This window comes from Mizuhopecten yessoensis, unplaced genomic scaffold (genome assembly GCF_002113885.1).
Source record: "Mizuhopecten yessoensis strain PY_sf001 unplaced genomic scaffold, ASM211388v2 scaffold9887, whole genome shotgun sequence".
NCBI classification, from domain to species: Eukaryota; Metazoa; Mollusca; class Bivalvia; order Pectinida; family Pectinidae; genus Mizuhopecten; species Mizuhopecten yessoensis.
Genome location: NW_018408272.1, coordinates 41,052 through 58,056, shown reverse-complemented (window position 1 = coordinate 58,056; position 17,005 = coordinate 41,052). Strand labels below are relative to the sequence as shown.

At 35.6% G+C, this 17,005-nt stretch overlaps 1 protein-coding gene across 7 annotated transcripts in view; it reads left to right on the top strand.

Moving 5' to 3' along the window:
• Window positions 1-17,005, top strand: part of LOC110458974 (centrosomal protein of 164 kDa-like) — a 56,401-nt gene that overhangs the window by 13,806 nt on the left and 25,590 nt on the right. For 3 of the 7 annotated variants that reach the window (XM_021510974.1, XM_021510970.1, XM_021510969.1), the window contains exons 11-20: window positions 2,090-2,176; window positions 2,326-2,465; window positions 3,710-3,727; window positions 7,289-7,324; window positions 10,109-10,238; window positions 10,690-10,787; window positions 11,493-11,624; window positions 13,008-13,302; window positions 14,855-14,974; window positions 15,354-15,476. In XM_021510974.1, coding sequence (XP_021366649.1) covers window positions 2,090-2,176; window positions 2,326-2,465; window positions 3,710-3,727; window positions 7,289-7,324; window positions 10,109-10,238; window positions 10,690-10,787; window positions 11,493-11,624; window positions 13,008-13,302; window positions 14,855-14,974; window positions 15,354-15,476 — 1,179 coding nt within the window. The remainder of the gene's footprint in view (window positions 1-2,089; window positions 2,177-2,325; window positions 2,466-3,709; window positions 3,728-7,288; window positions 7,325-10,108; window positions 10,239-10,689; window positions 10,788-11,492; window positions 11,625-13,007; window positions 13,303-14,854; window positions 14,975-15,353; window positions 15,477-17,005) is intronic. The other 4 variants (XM_021510971.1, XM_021510972.1, XM_021510975.1 and 1 more) reach the window with 4 other exon arrangements.

Sequence of the window (17,005 nt, the reverse complement as noted above, 5' to 3'; positions counted from 1 at the left end):
ATAGGTCAGAAGGACTGACCTCTCCTTAAATCATAGGTCAGAAGTACTGACCTTTCCTTAAATCATAGGTCAGAAGTACTGACCTCTCTTTACATCATAAGTCAGAAGTACTGACCGCTCCTTAAATCATAGGTCAGAAGAACTGACCTCTCCCTAAAACATAGGTCAGAAGTACTGACATTTCCTTAAAACATAGGTCAGAAGTACTGACCTCTCTTTACATCGTAGGTCAGAAGTACTGACCCCTCCTTAAATCATAGGTCAGAAGAACTGACCTCTCCCTAAATCATAGGTAAGAGGTACCGGTGATGACCTCTCCTTAAATCATAGGTCAGAAGTACTGACCTCTCCTTTAATCATAGGTCAGAAGGACTGACCTCTCCTTACATCATAGGTCAGAAGTACTGAGCTCTCCTTAAATCAAAGGTCAGAAGAACTGACCTCTCCCTAAATCATAGGTGAGAGGTACTGAGCTCTCCTTAAATCAAAGGTCAGAAGTACTGACCTCTCCTTACATCATAGGTCAGAAGTACTGACCTCNAGGTCAGATGTACTGACCTCTCCTTACATCATAGGTCAGAAGTACTGACCTTTCCTTAAGTCATAGGTCAGAAGAACTGACCTCTCCTTAAATCATAGGTCAATTTGACCTCCCCTTACATCAAAGGTCAGAAGTACTGACCTCTCCTTACATCATAGGTCAGAAGAACTGACCTCTCCTTAAATCAGAGGTCAGTTTGACCACCCCTTAACTTATAGGTCAGAAGTACTGACCTCTCCTTAAGTCATAGCTCAGAAGAACTGACATCTCCTTAAATCAGAGGTCAGTTTGACCTCCCCTTAACTTATAGGTCAGAAGTACTGACCTCTCCTTAAATCATAGGTCAGAAGTACTGACCTCTCCTTAAATCATAGGTCAGAAGTACTGACCTCTCCTTAAATCATAGGTCAGAAGTACTGACCTCTCCTTAAATCAGAGGTCAGAAGTACTGACCTCTTCCTAAATCAGAGGTCAGTTCGATCTCCCCTTAACTTATAGGTCAGAAGTACTGACCTTTCATTAAGTCATAGGTCAGAAGAACTGACCTCTCCTTAGTCATAGGTCAGAAGTACTGACCTCTCCTTACATCATACGTCAGTAGTACTGACCTCTCCTTAAATCAGAGGTCAGAAGTACTGACTTCTCCTTAAATCAGAGGTCAGAAGTACTGACCTCTCCTTAAATCATAGGTCAGACGTACTGACCTCTCCTTAAATCATAGGTCAGAAGGACTGACCTCTCCTTAAATCATAGGTCAGAACTAGTGACCTCTCCTTAAATCAGAGGTCAGAAGTACTGACCTCTCCTTACATCATAGGTCAGAAGTACTGACCTCTCCTTAAATCAGAGGTCAGAAGTACTGACCTCTCCTTAGTCATAGGTCAGAAGTACTGACCTCTCCTTAAACCATAGGTCAGAAGTACTGACCTCTCCTTAAATCATAGGTCAGAAGTACTGACCTCTCCTTAAATCAAAGGTCAGAAGAACTGACCTCTCCTTAAACCATAGGTCAGAAGTACTGAGCTCTCCTTAAATCATGGTCAGAAGTACTAGTACTGACCTCTCCTTAAATCATTGGTCAGAAGTACTTACCTCTCCTTACATCATAGGTCAGAAGTATTGACCTTTCCTTAAATCATAGGTCAGAAGTATTGACCTTTCCTTAAATCATAGGTCAGAAGTACTGTTTACACAGTGGTTGTGAGATTTAAGTCTCCGTTTGTTTTAACAGGTATAAGGTTATCAATATATGTCAAATTCATTTACAAAACTCAAAAGATTTTTCCTTTAGAAATAATTATTGTAGTACAGTTTATTTATTTCTTGAACAGATTGCAAATTAAAGAAAAAATTCTGGATAACTTGCACCCTATTTAATTGTTTCCCAAAAGTATTTCATAAATTACATGGACTTTGATTTTTTTTTTATTTCTCTAATGTTCACATTTTGATAAAAATAAATGTGTGTAAATTATTTTGTATTATACATACGTATGTTACATTGAGAGAAGTTTTCCATTATTGTTCTTTTTCCTTACTCTTTTTCAGGACTTTGGTATTGACAATAATTTATCAGAAAGAATAATGAACTTGGGCACAGAGAACTTGGACCCTGTCCGGGGCTCTCTGGAGAAGGTGAGAGTCTAAATCATTCAGTAGATTACTGAAGACATTTACATGTGAAAGAGGTTCACTTTATGGCTATTAAATATTTCCTATTGTTGACTTATTTTTTTATCATTTCATGGAAATCATTCAATTTTGAATTTGCAATATGTTGACAGTTACAAGATTTCGATCCCACCATGTCAGCCTTGTCCACGGCGAGGGGCGACTCACCTGGGGGTAACGTGAGCCCCCTCGACCGACCCACAGCAGATGACAGAAAGAAACGGGCAGAGGTAGCTGCTTTGGCTGCTGAAAGGTAAATATTTTCACAGAAAAAATATTTGCATAATATCTTATTTCAGTATCCTGTAGATACGAAAAGGCCTTAGTTTCTTGGCTACACATACTTGTAACCTCTCTTAGTAAGTCTCTATCATGCTGAGGTAGTCCTCTTTAGGTGATGCTGTGATGTAACTGAAGGGGTTATAAGGTCAAGAAATGGCTCTACAGACAAGAAATCTAGGCTACCATGTACCTGGAAACAGCTGTTAGTGACATCTTCATTTGTCATATATGAGGTTCATTTCCCCTGCGATAGGGGACCAGAGTGCCAATATTTACAGGCAGGATGAATTTTTCCTTGCTCAGAGATGGAGTAGGCAAAGTTAAAACCAGATGACATTAGCAGTGTACATTGTACATAACAGAATTTTATGGGAGAAATAAATGTATAAATGATATCCAATGAAAATTTGTAATGGCAAATGTTTATAATAGGGTATTCTCAAAATTACCAGTTCTTTGGCTTAGTTTTATTGGAATAGTCGAAAATTAAAATTAAAAATTTGAGACATTCTATATTGCATAAAGATAAGGGGATGGGTTAAACACTGTCTATAGGTCTACCTTGTTTGTCATTGTACTTTTTTACCATTTTAATTTCAACTTTGTGTTTCTGTTAGACATTGGCTGTTGTTACTGTACCAGTTTTTACCATTGTTTCACTGATTGCTCTATTACCTTGTTTGTTCCTATTAGCTATTTAAGGGGTTTTTTAAACGTTGTACAAAATTCACTGTTTAAACTGTTATTTCTTGGTAAAAATAACTTCATTTATTAAAGTACACATCTTATTCCTTTGTTTTATATTATGGATACATTCGCGTTCATGATTCGAAAACAGATTTTATTGCTATTCTTCCGACTGTTTTAGTTGGTGCCCTAGTCAAGCTGTGCCATCATCACCATTTTTCTATTCATTATACAGATTTGGCAATACAAATCTTCTTTTTTTTTATCACAAAAGAAACTACCTACATATATTATCACAAATATCTTTCTTTACGAAACCCTCCTCTCCACAAATATTTGTGCTGCAAAACTCTTTTCCAGTTCACAAATTTGACTCGAACATATTCTTGAATACATCACTTAGTTTTTCTGATAGCAAAACTGGTCTGGGTGTCTGTACTGTCATTCCTGTGCATGGATTTTCTGTCGGAGGGAGTTGTGCATGGTCTGTAGAGTATGAGACTTGATTTGTGTTGTTTTCTATTACAGTCCTATTGGAAGCTCTAGGTAAGCTTATTAACTAAAGCTAGTGATATTGAGTATATTATAATAATCATTATAGTAACTTTATTTAGGGAGGGTGACATATTTAGTAAAATTACTAATCTTCTGTATGGTCCTGGAACTGAAATTACACAATGTTAATAATACAAAATATGACAATTTCTTACATTACTACATATATATACACTGTAGTAATGAAAGTCTCAACGTCAATTTGACCGCAGAAAAGAATTAAATACTGGAAGACAATATCCCACTATTATTTTCGCCCATCTTGAGGCTCTTGTATATTGGAATTGTGATGTCATACTTAAGATGTCATCATTATTGACGTCAAAAACAAACTGCACATGAATACATCTATAAATGAGGGCATTTTCATATTATTAAAACACGTACACTTGCATTAAATGTGTCAATAAAATATACATAAAAAGAAGTGAGGCATGTACATATATTAATGTAAGATTATACTTACCTTTATTAACTTTCCTTCCCAAGCATGACACACTGTTTTTTGAATGCCAAACAAAAGACCTGTTATAGCTATAGGTTCCAATGAAATTGGAGTATTAAAACTGTCCATTCTGAATCTTAATTTTGATACCATGTGCTTGATAAGCATAAATCAGATGTTATTATAAGATCCCAAAAAACAGTAGCATTTATAGTATCATTTAATAGTAACCATAGAATATTGTATAAATTGACCTAAAATGTTTGATGCTTTTAACATCTTTATATCTGTTTATATATATCCTTTTATTTACACATTACAGTTTAGTCAGGATAATGAAGCCAACATTAAGCTGGTTGTCTCACCTCACCCAGCTTCAACTAAATTAATATAGATATACTACCACCCAGTCACTACCATTACAACTGTTCCAACACAAGCCATCATTAATTTTATTGTCCCACTATCCAACCACCTAACTCTATTGTCCCACTATCCAACAACCTAATTTTATTGTCCCACTATCCAACCACCTAACTCTATTGTCCCACTATCCAACAACCTGATTCTATTGTCCCACTATCCAACAACCTAATTCTATTGTCCCACTATCAAACCACCTAATTCTATTGTCCCACTATCCAACCACCTATTTTTTGTCCAATTATCCAACCACCTTATTCTATTGTCCCACTATCAAACCACCTAATTCTTTTGTCCCACTATCAAACCACCTAATTATATTGTCCCACTATCCAACCCCCTAATTCTATTGTCCCACTATCAAACCACCTTATTCTATTGTCCCACTATCCAACCACCTAATTATATTGTCCCACTATCCAACCACCTAATTCTATTGTTCCACTATCAAACCACCTAATTCTATTGTCCCACTATCAAACCACCTATTTTATTGTCCCACTATCAAACCACCTTATTCTATTGTCCCACTAGCCAACCACCTAATTCTATTGTCCCACTATCCAACAACCTGATTCTATTGTCCCACTATCCAACAACCTAATTTTATTGTCCCACTATCCAACCACCTAATTCTATTGTTCCACTATCAAACCACCTAATTCTATTGTCCCACTGTCAAACCACCTTATTCTATTGTCCCACTATCAAACCCCCTAATTATATTGTCCCACTATCCAACCACCTAATTCTATTGTTCCACTATCAAACCACCTAATTCTATTGTCCCACTGTCAAACCACCTTATTCTATTGTCCCACTATCAAACCACCTTATTCTATTGTCCCACTATCCAACCCCCTAATTCTATTGTCCCACTATCCAACCCCCTAATTCTATTGTCCCACTATCAAACCACCTTATTCTATTGTCCCACTAGCCAACCACCTAATTCTATTGTCCCACTATCCAACCACCTAATTCTATTGTCCCACTATACAACAACCTAATTCTATTGTCCCACTATCCAACCACCTAATTCTATTGTCCCACTATCCAACCACCTAATTTTATTGTCCCACTATCCAACCACCTAATTTTATTGTCCAATTATCCAACCACCATCTAGATTCTTGATAGAAACAACAGTGGCTTGTTTATTGAGACTCTACTGTTAACGGTATATCTTCATACATAAGTAGTGGTTAGTTCAAGCCTTTTAAGGCATCAGAAGGTGACCAGAATATTTCAATTTGCCTTTTTTTGATATTTGTAATTTGATGTCATTGGGATTGTCAATAAATATAATTTTGACCACAAAGTTCACATTAAATAAGGTATATTTTGCTATATATATATTCCCATTTAGCATGGTAGTTGAAGCTTACAAAAATATGAAGAAAATCAGTGGAATTGTTTATATTAAGAGATACAATCTGATGTCCTGAGGTACAATCTGATGTCCTGAGGTACAGTCTGATGTCCTGAGGTACAATCTGATGTCCTGAGGTACAATCAGATGTCATGAGGTACAATCTGATGTCCTGAGGTACACTCTGATGTCCTGAGGTACACTCTGATGTCCTGAGGTACACTCTGATGTCCTGAGGTACACTCTGATGTACATGAGGTATCCTAGGCTAGATCTTGATATCAGGAGTTTCTCTATTATACTAATAGGTTGTCATAACTGATCAAGTTTGATTGGGTCCCAGCCAATATGAGAGCATCACCAACATATATAATAGACCTAATTCTCCTGGCTTGTACATTCAGTCTTTTCTGACAGTTGTTCTCATTCCTATCACATTTTGGTTGATTCCTTGAACCTAAAGGCACAATAGCATCTGCACTGACCATTCATTAGAATTGTATAGTATTGCACTTGAAGTGACTTGGGAGTGTTTGTTGTTCCTTTATATTGACTGACATTCTGTATATCTGTAGTCGACACATGGGTGACATGTATATGTCATGGTAACCTCTGTTACTTTATACAATAACACCCGTTTATGATCGTTCGTAGCGTCCACGCATGCCTCATATGTTGTAAAGCATGAAGGAAGTATAGATGTTTTTGAAATCTTTGTTCTGTGTTCGACTTCATGTTAATAAAGAACAGTGCATCACATTAAAATTGGATCATGATCACCTATTATGAAATCAGATATTTTTGGTGGGGCCCAAATTTTGTTAATTCCCAAAAGAGCCATATTGTAAATCTAAATATGTAACCCTGTCTAAATAAAAGACATTATTATTATGATTATTATTATTATATTAAGGCACCATTTCTTGGATACATGAATTTGTGGATTACGAGTATCCACTAAAGTGGAGAATTGCTTTATATCAAACCTGTAACTACTTTGTAGACCTATGAATTCGCGACTGAGATTTACCCACAAAATCTTTTGGGAAAACCCCACAAATATTAGTGATTTCACAGTATGTCATTATCTGATTATTTTCTCAAGACAACACAAGATACATTGCCTGGTGGAATAATACTTCTCTTCCTCACCGTACAAAAGGTTTTCCATTCTGTAGTTTCATTCCAATCTCATACATACATACATATATACATACATAAATACATACATAATTATGTTTTTCATCAAATTCTTTTACTTTGTATTAAGAACCTCCTGTTTATTCCATTTTTCGTTTGTTTTTATCCTCAGACGTCTCACCCGACAGGATTCGGCAGAAATGCCTACGTATGTCATCTCCGTATATCAATGTCATTTGTGTTAACAGCTAGATACTTCTCTCCAGTACATCAACCAGTTTAATTTGTGGAGAGAAAAACAGATCTCCATAAAATGTTATATTGAAAAATTAAAATATGAAACGTGTACTTATTCAACAGGTTTATATTTGTGATATTTTTGATTTTTTTTTTGAATTTCACATGAAATATTGAAAATTATTTCATTTGTGTCAAAAAAAATTAGCATTCAAAATACCTATACTGGCTTCAAATAGACACTGTCAAAAATATCGGGATAAACAAAAAAATATATTGGAATATTTTTTGAGGATTCCAATTTTCAGTTGGTTGATGTAGCTGAGGTGTAGTCACAGGTAAATGTAGTCCATTGTAACACATATATATATAACTTAACAGTCGAGTCAGGATACATATATTTTGTATTGTCTTCAACTTGTACTAGCACCGGCTGTTTGCTGCATTGGGATGGGTGATCATTTTTACACATTAGAGCTTCATTTTAGGTTGCCTGCTTTAAAGATATTTTCTTTATACATTTCTAATATCTAGCAATAAAAACTGATTAATAACTGGGTAGTTTCCAATTTGTTTTACTTTATGAATTAACCTTTTGTTCAATTAAGCCAAAGGTATTGTTTACACTTGTATTTCACTAACTGGAAATCAAATGGAACCTGGTTAATCTTAACTAATGGCATAAAATATTCTGATATTTTTTATCATCTGATATTTTAAAATATTAGTGAAGTTTTAAAAAGACTGAAATTTTGTTCTCTTTCTTAAGTACTGATCATATGACGGAAGATTCATGCTTGCCAACCTTTTAAATTTCCTTAGAGGAGATTATGCGAGTTCAAAGATTAAAAACATAAATAAAATGTGTGTATAGGCCCCTAGTGACCAAATAACCTTTATGACATATTTTGTGTTGTTATTTCAGATGAAATCACTAGCTATTAGAATGTAGGAATAGTTTAGCAAATTCACTGCTTAGGCTCCAAAACCTTGAGTCTCCATATAACAAATAGGAAAACTTAGCAAGTTTGTGAAGTAAATATTTCATTTAATGATCTGAGTATAAAGACCTGCAAGAGCAAATTTTCCGGTTAAAATCTGAGCCTGGATTAAACATATGTTACTGTGCATGTGGGAAATAAGCACTTACTGTACTGCAGAGAAGGAGTGGATTAATGCATGAGTTTTCTGTATGTGTCACAATGGCAGCAAAATAAAGTCATATCACATCTCACACTCAAACCTATACATTCTTTCCACTGTAAAATAATAGACTTTTCCAGGGTATTTTCACCACCTTCCTTGACTCAAGGCTTAAGATTGGGAAAATAAGGCCTATCATTGCAACTGTCTGAAAAATTCATCAATGTTTGTATAAAAGTAGATTTTTTGAATTCTTGTTACATTATGTATATCTTATTATCATAATTGAAGGGAATGTTGAAGGGAAGAAAATTGGTCTACTAGAGACAAAATCTAAAAAAAAATATTTTTATCATATTTGGGAATAAAAAATGTCCAAGTCTTTTGGATTGTATAAGGACAGGAAAAGCCCTGTCAGTGATCACATTAGATAAAATTGTATGCAGAATATTTGATTGTTTGTCTAGTCTGTTGTGTCCGGGGGAGGTATAGCTTCGGCTTGAAATATACATGTTGAGATGTAACCTCAGGTACCTTCTGTATCACACAGGATCGTATGTAGTAGCTAGGCGAGGTAGCTTGGGTCAGCTCAGGGACTCTGTTTAACATGTTATAATGTAACCGTGATAATAACTAATAATCCCGCATGACCTACATCTGTATTCACTCCTACATACCTCAACCCTGCCTTCCCTCTACCCCACTATAGCATGCCACTGCAAATAATTTAACAATTATGAAAATGTAAATATGTCATGATATGTGTAATTATGTCATAAATTAATAATATGCTAATATGCTATATGGTTTGGAAATAAGTCATGACGTCAAGAAACTACATAGTAGGTTCCTACACTTTCATATAATTAGGACTAATTATTTTTGACACAAATTACCCAACAAATGACCAATGTTAATAAATATATTTATGTACTTAACAGTATTTTTACAATTGAAAAACAAGTTTATGTACATGTATATTGATTGCACAAACTAATTTCAAATCGTAACAAAATAAATATAAAAAAAAGAAAATGCAAAGTTAATATGTCATTTTTGACATTCTTTATTTCTAGACCAAGAAAAGAATATGTAAGCTTGGGATAATTATTTTCCCAGATCAATTCTAATTAATACATTTTACTTCAGAACTAAATGGGTTATTTTTTTTGTCAAAACTAAATACTGTTATATGTTGGGTATTGGAGTGATTAAGGTACTAACTATTGTACTTTAGACCTTACAAGTTCACTTGTATGCAGTCAGCTAAACACCTTGTGTTACAGATTTTCAGTAAACATGTTTGATTCCCAGCAAAATTTGTAAAAACTCATTTTCACAACAATTTCATTCCAAAACATTTCATGAAAATAGGTTGGTTACATTTGTTCAAAAGATCAATTCACGCACGAGTAATCATTTGTTTTACAGATTCTAGTTACACAGTTTACAAAACTTGCTAAGTATTAGATATCTTAGCTTTGTTAAACATGTCAATAATACTTCAAGATATTCATGTATTGATTTTATGATACAAATCAAAGAAAAAAACATTTACGGAACAATATAATGTGCAGTAAGTCTGGTTAGAATAAAGGAACTGTTTTTACAGGCGGGCGGAACAAGACCGCTTTTTGAGGGACGAGGAAAGCAAAATCAACCTAAGCAATGACCGAACGCTACAGGACTTAAAACAGAGGCTGAAGAAGGAGCTAGAGAACGCCAAGCTTGACCTGTTAGAGGTAATAGAGGTCAAAGGTCAGGTTAGCTGTAAAGGCAAAGGTTAATGGTTAAGGATTTCGAAAAAAATGAAAACATCAGGACAGACCTGCAGACTTCTGTATATTTTAAGGAGAACATGTGCTATTCTGTTCTAAAACAGCATGCACGCAGCTGGAGATTAGCTTTTCAAAGTACAATAATCTTGTCGATTGATTAAACAATTTTCATATGCCTTAAAAAAAAAAAATGAAATATATTCTTATACTCTAAGGTATAACATGTATTGAGTTGTAAAGTTTTAGATGAAAATATCTGAATTTAAATTTTAGATGTTTGTAAAAAAAATATTTCTTTAAAATATCTGGATTAAAAAAGTCTTGAAAATTGAAACTCAAGGCCTAAATTTGTATTTTCACTGTGTATACAAGAAATCATTTTAATTTTTCATTAAATTCTCCATTTATTCTGTAGGATAAAGATCGAAAGTTGCGCAAACTGAAAGAGGAGATAGCACTGGACCAGGATACAGAAGAAACACGACTGAAGCATGAAAAAGAGCAACAGTTTAAGTAAGTAGAGAAGTACTCTGTATAACCAATATCTTTGTTTATCATTAAAACAGCTATACCAGCCAAGTGCTTGTGTCTGTCTGTCATTGAAAGTTAGTATAAGGTATTACAGACAAATCAAGAAATCAACCTGGGATTTCTCAATATAGAATTAAAACCTCCAACAGAACCCCAGAGAATTGCCACTATGATTTTATTGATTTACAATTGTTTAATTAAAAGAAAATTGGTTTACATTTTGAAAAAATTAAAACAAAATGCATGTAAAATATTTTCTAAACAAACTTATAATTTGTGGTACTATTTTATAATATTATTAAAAAATTATTCATTTGATTGAAGTAGAACCTGTTGAAGTGCTTATTTTTGTTAGACGAAGAAATATTTAGTATTTTCATATATCATTTGAATTGAATCAGATTACAAATAATATTTACTATCAGCAAAAAAACAAAAATTCCCCTCTCAGATTTTTCTCCCAATTAATCAAAGCTAGATCTTCCCTTAAATGAAAAATCATTTATTAAAAGATGCAGAGATACAATAGATAAGAATTGATTTTATATTTGTCACGAATCAAAACTCATTTGTTTGTCTTTGAGTGCAATATATGTTTATTCCTAACTGTCAAATTGTATTTTTGGGTTATCTCCCTTCCTAATTGTTGCTTCCTTTCATCATTATCCCCCCTGTCCCTCTATACAGTGAGTTGGAAACTCAGATTAAGTCTGATTTAGAGAAAGAAAAAAACTCTCTAGATGAAGAAAAGGCTGCCACACTTGAACGTTTACTTGAGGAAATGAAGGAGCATCATGCTCAGGAGGAGGAAACTCTGCGGTAAACTTGACCGGGCAACTGACCTGTCCATGGCCTGTTTTTATCCATCCTTCCTGTTCTTGTTGTTGTTAAAGCATGGTTGTTGTGTGTATTTTGTGCAGAGATTTGATCCCAAGTTCTATTTTTATTTTTCATTTTTTTCATTTTGTCCCCATTTCATTTACTGACACATGGTTGATCAACACATGTTTTCCATCACAATTATTGTTAACAAGTTAGTAAAGACATTTTAACATTATTTCCTTCATTTTGAGCTGTGCATGCTGACTGTTTTCCCGTATTTTCACAATATGCCCGTATAACTCTAGCTCTTTATTTTAAAGTGTATTTTAGATTTCCTGGTTCATCAAAAAGCTTCATTTACCCTATAAATTCATAATTTTACCAAGGAATTACATGATGATTGACCCATTTTTGTCCTTTTCCCATCCATGTCAAAGAATGCTGCTACTGTTGTTACAGAATACTCATCATTTCTAATGATACAAATACTTAACTCATTCACCCTTGAATACACATTTGAACTCTCCCGATTTAAAGGTTGGAATAGTTCATTATGAAATTTCAGGGATGAATGAGTTAATGGTGGCAATGTGTTTGAAAAACAAATGCTGAGGGTTCTTAAACATTACTCTGTTGATTGCTGTAAGAATGTACTGCATGTAACGGAACAAAATCTTATTGATTAGTAGTAAGGTATAAGTAATAGGGATATATACCTGGTATACATTACTAAATTGTTAAGTATTTTGATCTTAGCTACTAGCTTTCTGATTACACAAATTAATGCAGAGTTAGATACCCATTGAAAAAATAATATGGGTTTAGCTAATTGAGTATGATGTGAAAAAAAATCCCCAAACTTTTCATCAGGTGAATTTTACTCCGAGCAGAACTAGATATCCAAAAACATGATTATGTTTCTGTGGTCACAAATTAACTAGTAGTAAGGTATAAGTAATAGGGCTGCACCGATTTATTGTATCGTATCATATCGTATTGTGAGGTATACGTATCGTTGCCGCCCTAATGATTAATCTTTAAAATCAATTTAGAACAATACATTTTCTGATCTAATGTTGGTGTTACATTACAAACAGGCAGACAAGATGAATAAACACACTTCTCTATTGGTCATTACTCAATGGTTCTGAGGGTAGACTTCTGCACTTGAACTTTTCTGTTCTATAATATTGCTGTAAAATAACAAATACTTCTTGTGCCAAATCAATGTTTTGAACGTACACACAGTATCTCCAATTTTAACTCATTGACCCCTGAAGACACATTTGAACCCTTCCAATTCAAAGGTTGGAATAGTTCATTATGAAATTTCAGGGGTGAATGAGTTAATACAACAAATGGTTGTAAAAAAAATTGTAGGAAACAAATGGATGGAGACTTGGAAAAGCTTCGAGAAGAAGTAAGGTCACTGCAGAAGGAAGAGCAGAGCCGATTGGTCGAGGACAAACATAAGATACTGGAGCGTTTGAAATCTCAAGTTGACTCCGAGACGTTGGAGGAGCAGCGTCGCCTGGAGGAACAGAAGAGGGAACAATTTGAGGCACTTCAGGCCAAACAAAGACTAGAACTGGAAAGTATGACAGAAGAAGCAGAGCGGAAACATCGCGATAAGGTCGACCAAGTCAAGCGTGAATCATCGGGCAGACACGAGAAGGTAAGTCACTAGAGCATGGTATCTTGGCCAGGCTTTCCTGGAGTGTGATGGCTGCTCAAAGTTTTGATGTGCATTTTGTTCAATTTAGTTTTGGCGATATAGGCCTGCTAGTTCATACATGTATCTGTAACACAATATTTGTTTGCAAAAAATGGCAACTAGTTTACTTATCTCCTTACACACAATCAAATGAATTAAAAAAGTTAAACATCAGCTGGTGAACATTAAAACGTCTATGAAAACCAAGGATTCCGTTATTGCTGACATAGCTTCTCTGCTTCATTGGAGTATGTAATGACAAAATGGTTTGTCCGTGATTAGCTATTTGATAGGTTGGTTATAGCTATTCGATTGGTTGGTAGCTATTTGATTGATTGGTAGCTATTTGATTGGTTGGTTATAACTATTTGATTGGTTGGTTAGCTATTTTATTGGTTCCGGTCAGTTTGACTGTTTTGCTGTCATCTGATTGCTTTCATGGTGCATCAAAGAGATCACAGGTATGGAGGATTCTGTAACAGTTCGCAGACTAGCCAACTTGTATTATATGCAAGGTTGCTTGTCTGGAGCCTTCAGTTTTGTCAAGACATACTCCAATAGTGTGGAGGAGATTATACAACTCTTTCATGCACAGGGGTGTAGGATAGGGAAATGATGTAACTCGGCCTTGGTTTTCAAATTTGGTTTTACCAAATCTGACAACCCCTCGAGTGGAAACGAGATTTGAAACCCCCCTCGGGTGGAATTTCCCTATCCTTCAACCCTCTTTATAAGATAACATTAAAAGAAATCCTAGAACTTGTTCCAAAAAATATATTTCACTTATGGCAGATTTTTAGGTCACCTGAGACAAAGTCTCAAGTGACCTATTGCGATCGCCTTTTGTCCGTCGTCGTCCGTCGTCCGTCGTGCGTCCGTAAACAATTTACATTTTCGACTTCTTCTCCAAAACCCCTGAACCAATTTCAATGAAATTTTGCAGGGACCTTCCATGGACAAAGGTCAACAAAAATNGCTCAAGGGAGTCAGTGTGCTAAAATTTCTTCATTTTCCTTGTTTAGAATCAGAGGTGCTAGTTTCAAATCCTTTTTAGTCTGAAATCTGTATGCTAGATATTGAATAAGGTGGTTTTATTGTTTTTTGTCACTTTGAATAATATTTCTGTTCATGTTAAAAACGAAATCAACTCTCTGTATGAATATATCAGGTGACCGTTAAGGCCCATGGGCCTCTTGTTTTTTCCATATTATTTCGTATTACGCACCAATGGAAAATAAAATTCGTCCATAAGTGAAATTCAATTTCGTATTGATGCGTAATACTCATGAAATTAAAATCATTATGGTATTTTGTCATAGATGTGAAGTCTATTGTATTCAACCTGAAACCATTAGATATTCTCTCTGTACTTGTATAAGAATAAATGAATCAGAAGTTTTGATACTACTTCAATCGTGTCAGCTTTAATACAGTAGAATTACATCTGAGAGCTAGGTAGAGTTTGGCAATACTTGTGTGGATGCTAAGTGCTTCAGTTTTGAACTTAATTTAGGAGCTTCAGCGCATTAGAGAAGAACTTAAACATGTTCACGAACAGGAGAGGGAGGAGAAAGAACAAGAGCTGGAGGCCGCTAAACAGCGCCAGAAGGCTATAGACGACCTGGACCGAGGGGTGAGGCAGACAATAGCAGGCTACACATCTTCATTGTTACACACATAAGTCACTAATTGAAACTGAATTATATCATCTGCCAAATGACAAAAATGGGCTCAAAACATCAGTAGAGTGTCATAGCGTGTTCAAATGAGTTACAAACATGTTTAATAAATCTTTTTATGGTTCTTACAGAATATCTCAAATGAGTTACAAACATGTTTTATAAATCTTTATGGTTTTTACCAGAATATTCAAATGGAAATGATAGGTTGTACTGTGCTACCTAATAAATTCATTGGAATTTTCCAATCTGATATGGCAGCTGAAAGGGACTCGGAGGTAATTCACTTAAGCCTGAAAACACTGTCTATTTACATCTATTTACATCTGACAGCTGGATGAGGTGATGTCCGAGCGACGACAGGACATACAGCAGCAGCAACAGAAAGAGTTGTCCCGCCTTAGAGACGAGCATGACAACGCCATCCGAAAACTCCGAGAGGAGTTCCAAGATAAGGTATGGAGTGGTAAAGGGTAAAGGAGTTCCAAGATAAGGTATGGAGTGGTAGAGAGTGGGGGAGATCCAAGAAAAGGTTGGAGTGGTAGAGGGTCGAGGAGTTCCAAGATAAGATATGGAGTGGTAGAGGGTCGAGGAGTTCCAAGAAAAGGTATGGTGTGGTAAAGGGTAGTGGAGTTCCAAGATAAGGTATGGAGTGGTGAAGGGTAGAGGAGTTTCAAGATAAGGTATGGAGTGGTAGAGGGTAGAGGAGTTCCAAGATAAGGTATGGAGTGGTGAAGGGTAAAGGAGTTCCAAGATAAGGTATGGAGTGGTGAAGGGTAGAGGAGTTTCAAGATAAGGTATGGAGTGGTAGAGGGTAGAGGAGTTCCAAGATAAGGTATGGAGTGGTGAAGGGTAAAGGAGTTCCAAGATAAGGTATGGAGTGGTGAAGGGTAGAGGAGTTTCAAGATAAGGTATGGAGTGGTAAAGGGTAGAGGAGTTCCAAGATAAGGGATGGAGTGGTAAAGGGTAGAGGAGTTCCAAGATAAGGTATGGAGTGGTAGAATGTAGAGGAGTTCCAAGATAAGGTATGGAGTGGTAAAGGGTAGAGGAGTTTCAAGATAAGGTATGGAGTGGTAAAGGGTAGAGGAGTTCCAAGATAAGGTATGGAGTGGTAGAATGTAGAATAGTTCCAAGATAAGGGATTGGGTGGTAGAGGAGTTCCAACAGGTAGATTTATAATATATTTGATTTTTATCTCACCTGCCCGAAGGGCAAGTGATCTTATGTCATGGTGCGACATCTGTCGTCTGTCAGTCCGTCATCGTCAATCAACTTTTCCTTTAAACAACTTCTTCTAAAGAACGGACTGGCCTAGAGTCTTGATATTTGGCTGAAAGCTTTGTTGGTAATAGCCAAACAAAGTTTGAGAACGAAAATGACCTTGACCTACTTTCAGAACAGGGGTCAAATATGTCAAACACGTTAACAACTTCTTCTGAAGAACTAAAAGGTATATAATATTCATATTTGGCTGGTGGTTCCTGGGATAAAACCCGACATAATTGAGAATGAAAATGACCTTGACCTACTTTCAAGGTCACAGTGGTCAAATGTGTCAAACACTTCAAACGATTTCTTCAGAAGAACTGAAAGGTAGCTTCCTTGGATAGAGCCCGACAAAGTTTGAGAATGAAAATGACCTTGACCTACTTTCAAGATCACTTTGGTCAAATGTGTCTAACACTTCAAATGACTTCCCCAGAAAACCTAAAAGGTATAGAATATTCATATTTGGCTGGTTGCTTTTTAGCTCACCTGGCCCAAAGCCCTGGCTGCGTCCGGCGTCTTGCGTCAATATTTTACTTTAAACAACTTCTTCTTAATAACCAAAAGGCCTAGGGTGATGATATTTGGCCAGAAGCAAACTAGGATGAAGGGCTACCAAGTTTGTTCAAATAAATGACCTTCACCTATTTTCAAGGTCACAGGGGTCAAATATGTTAAAAACTTTAAACAACTTCTTCTGAATAACCAAAATGCCCAGG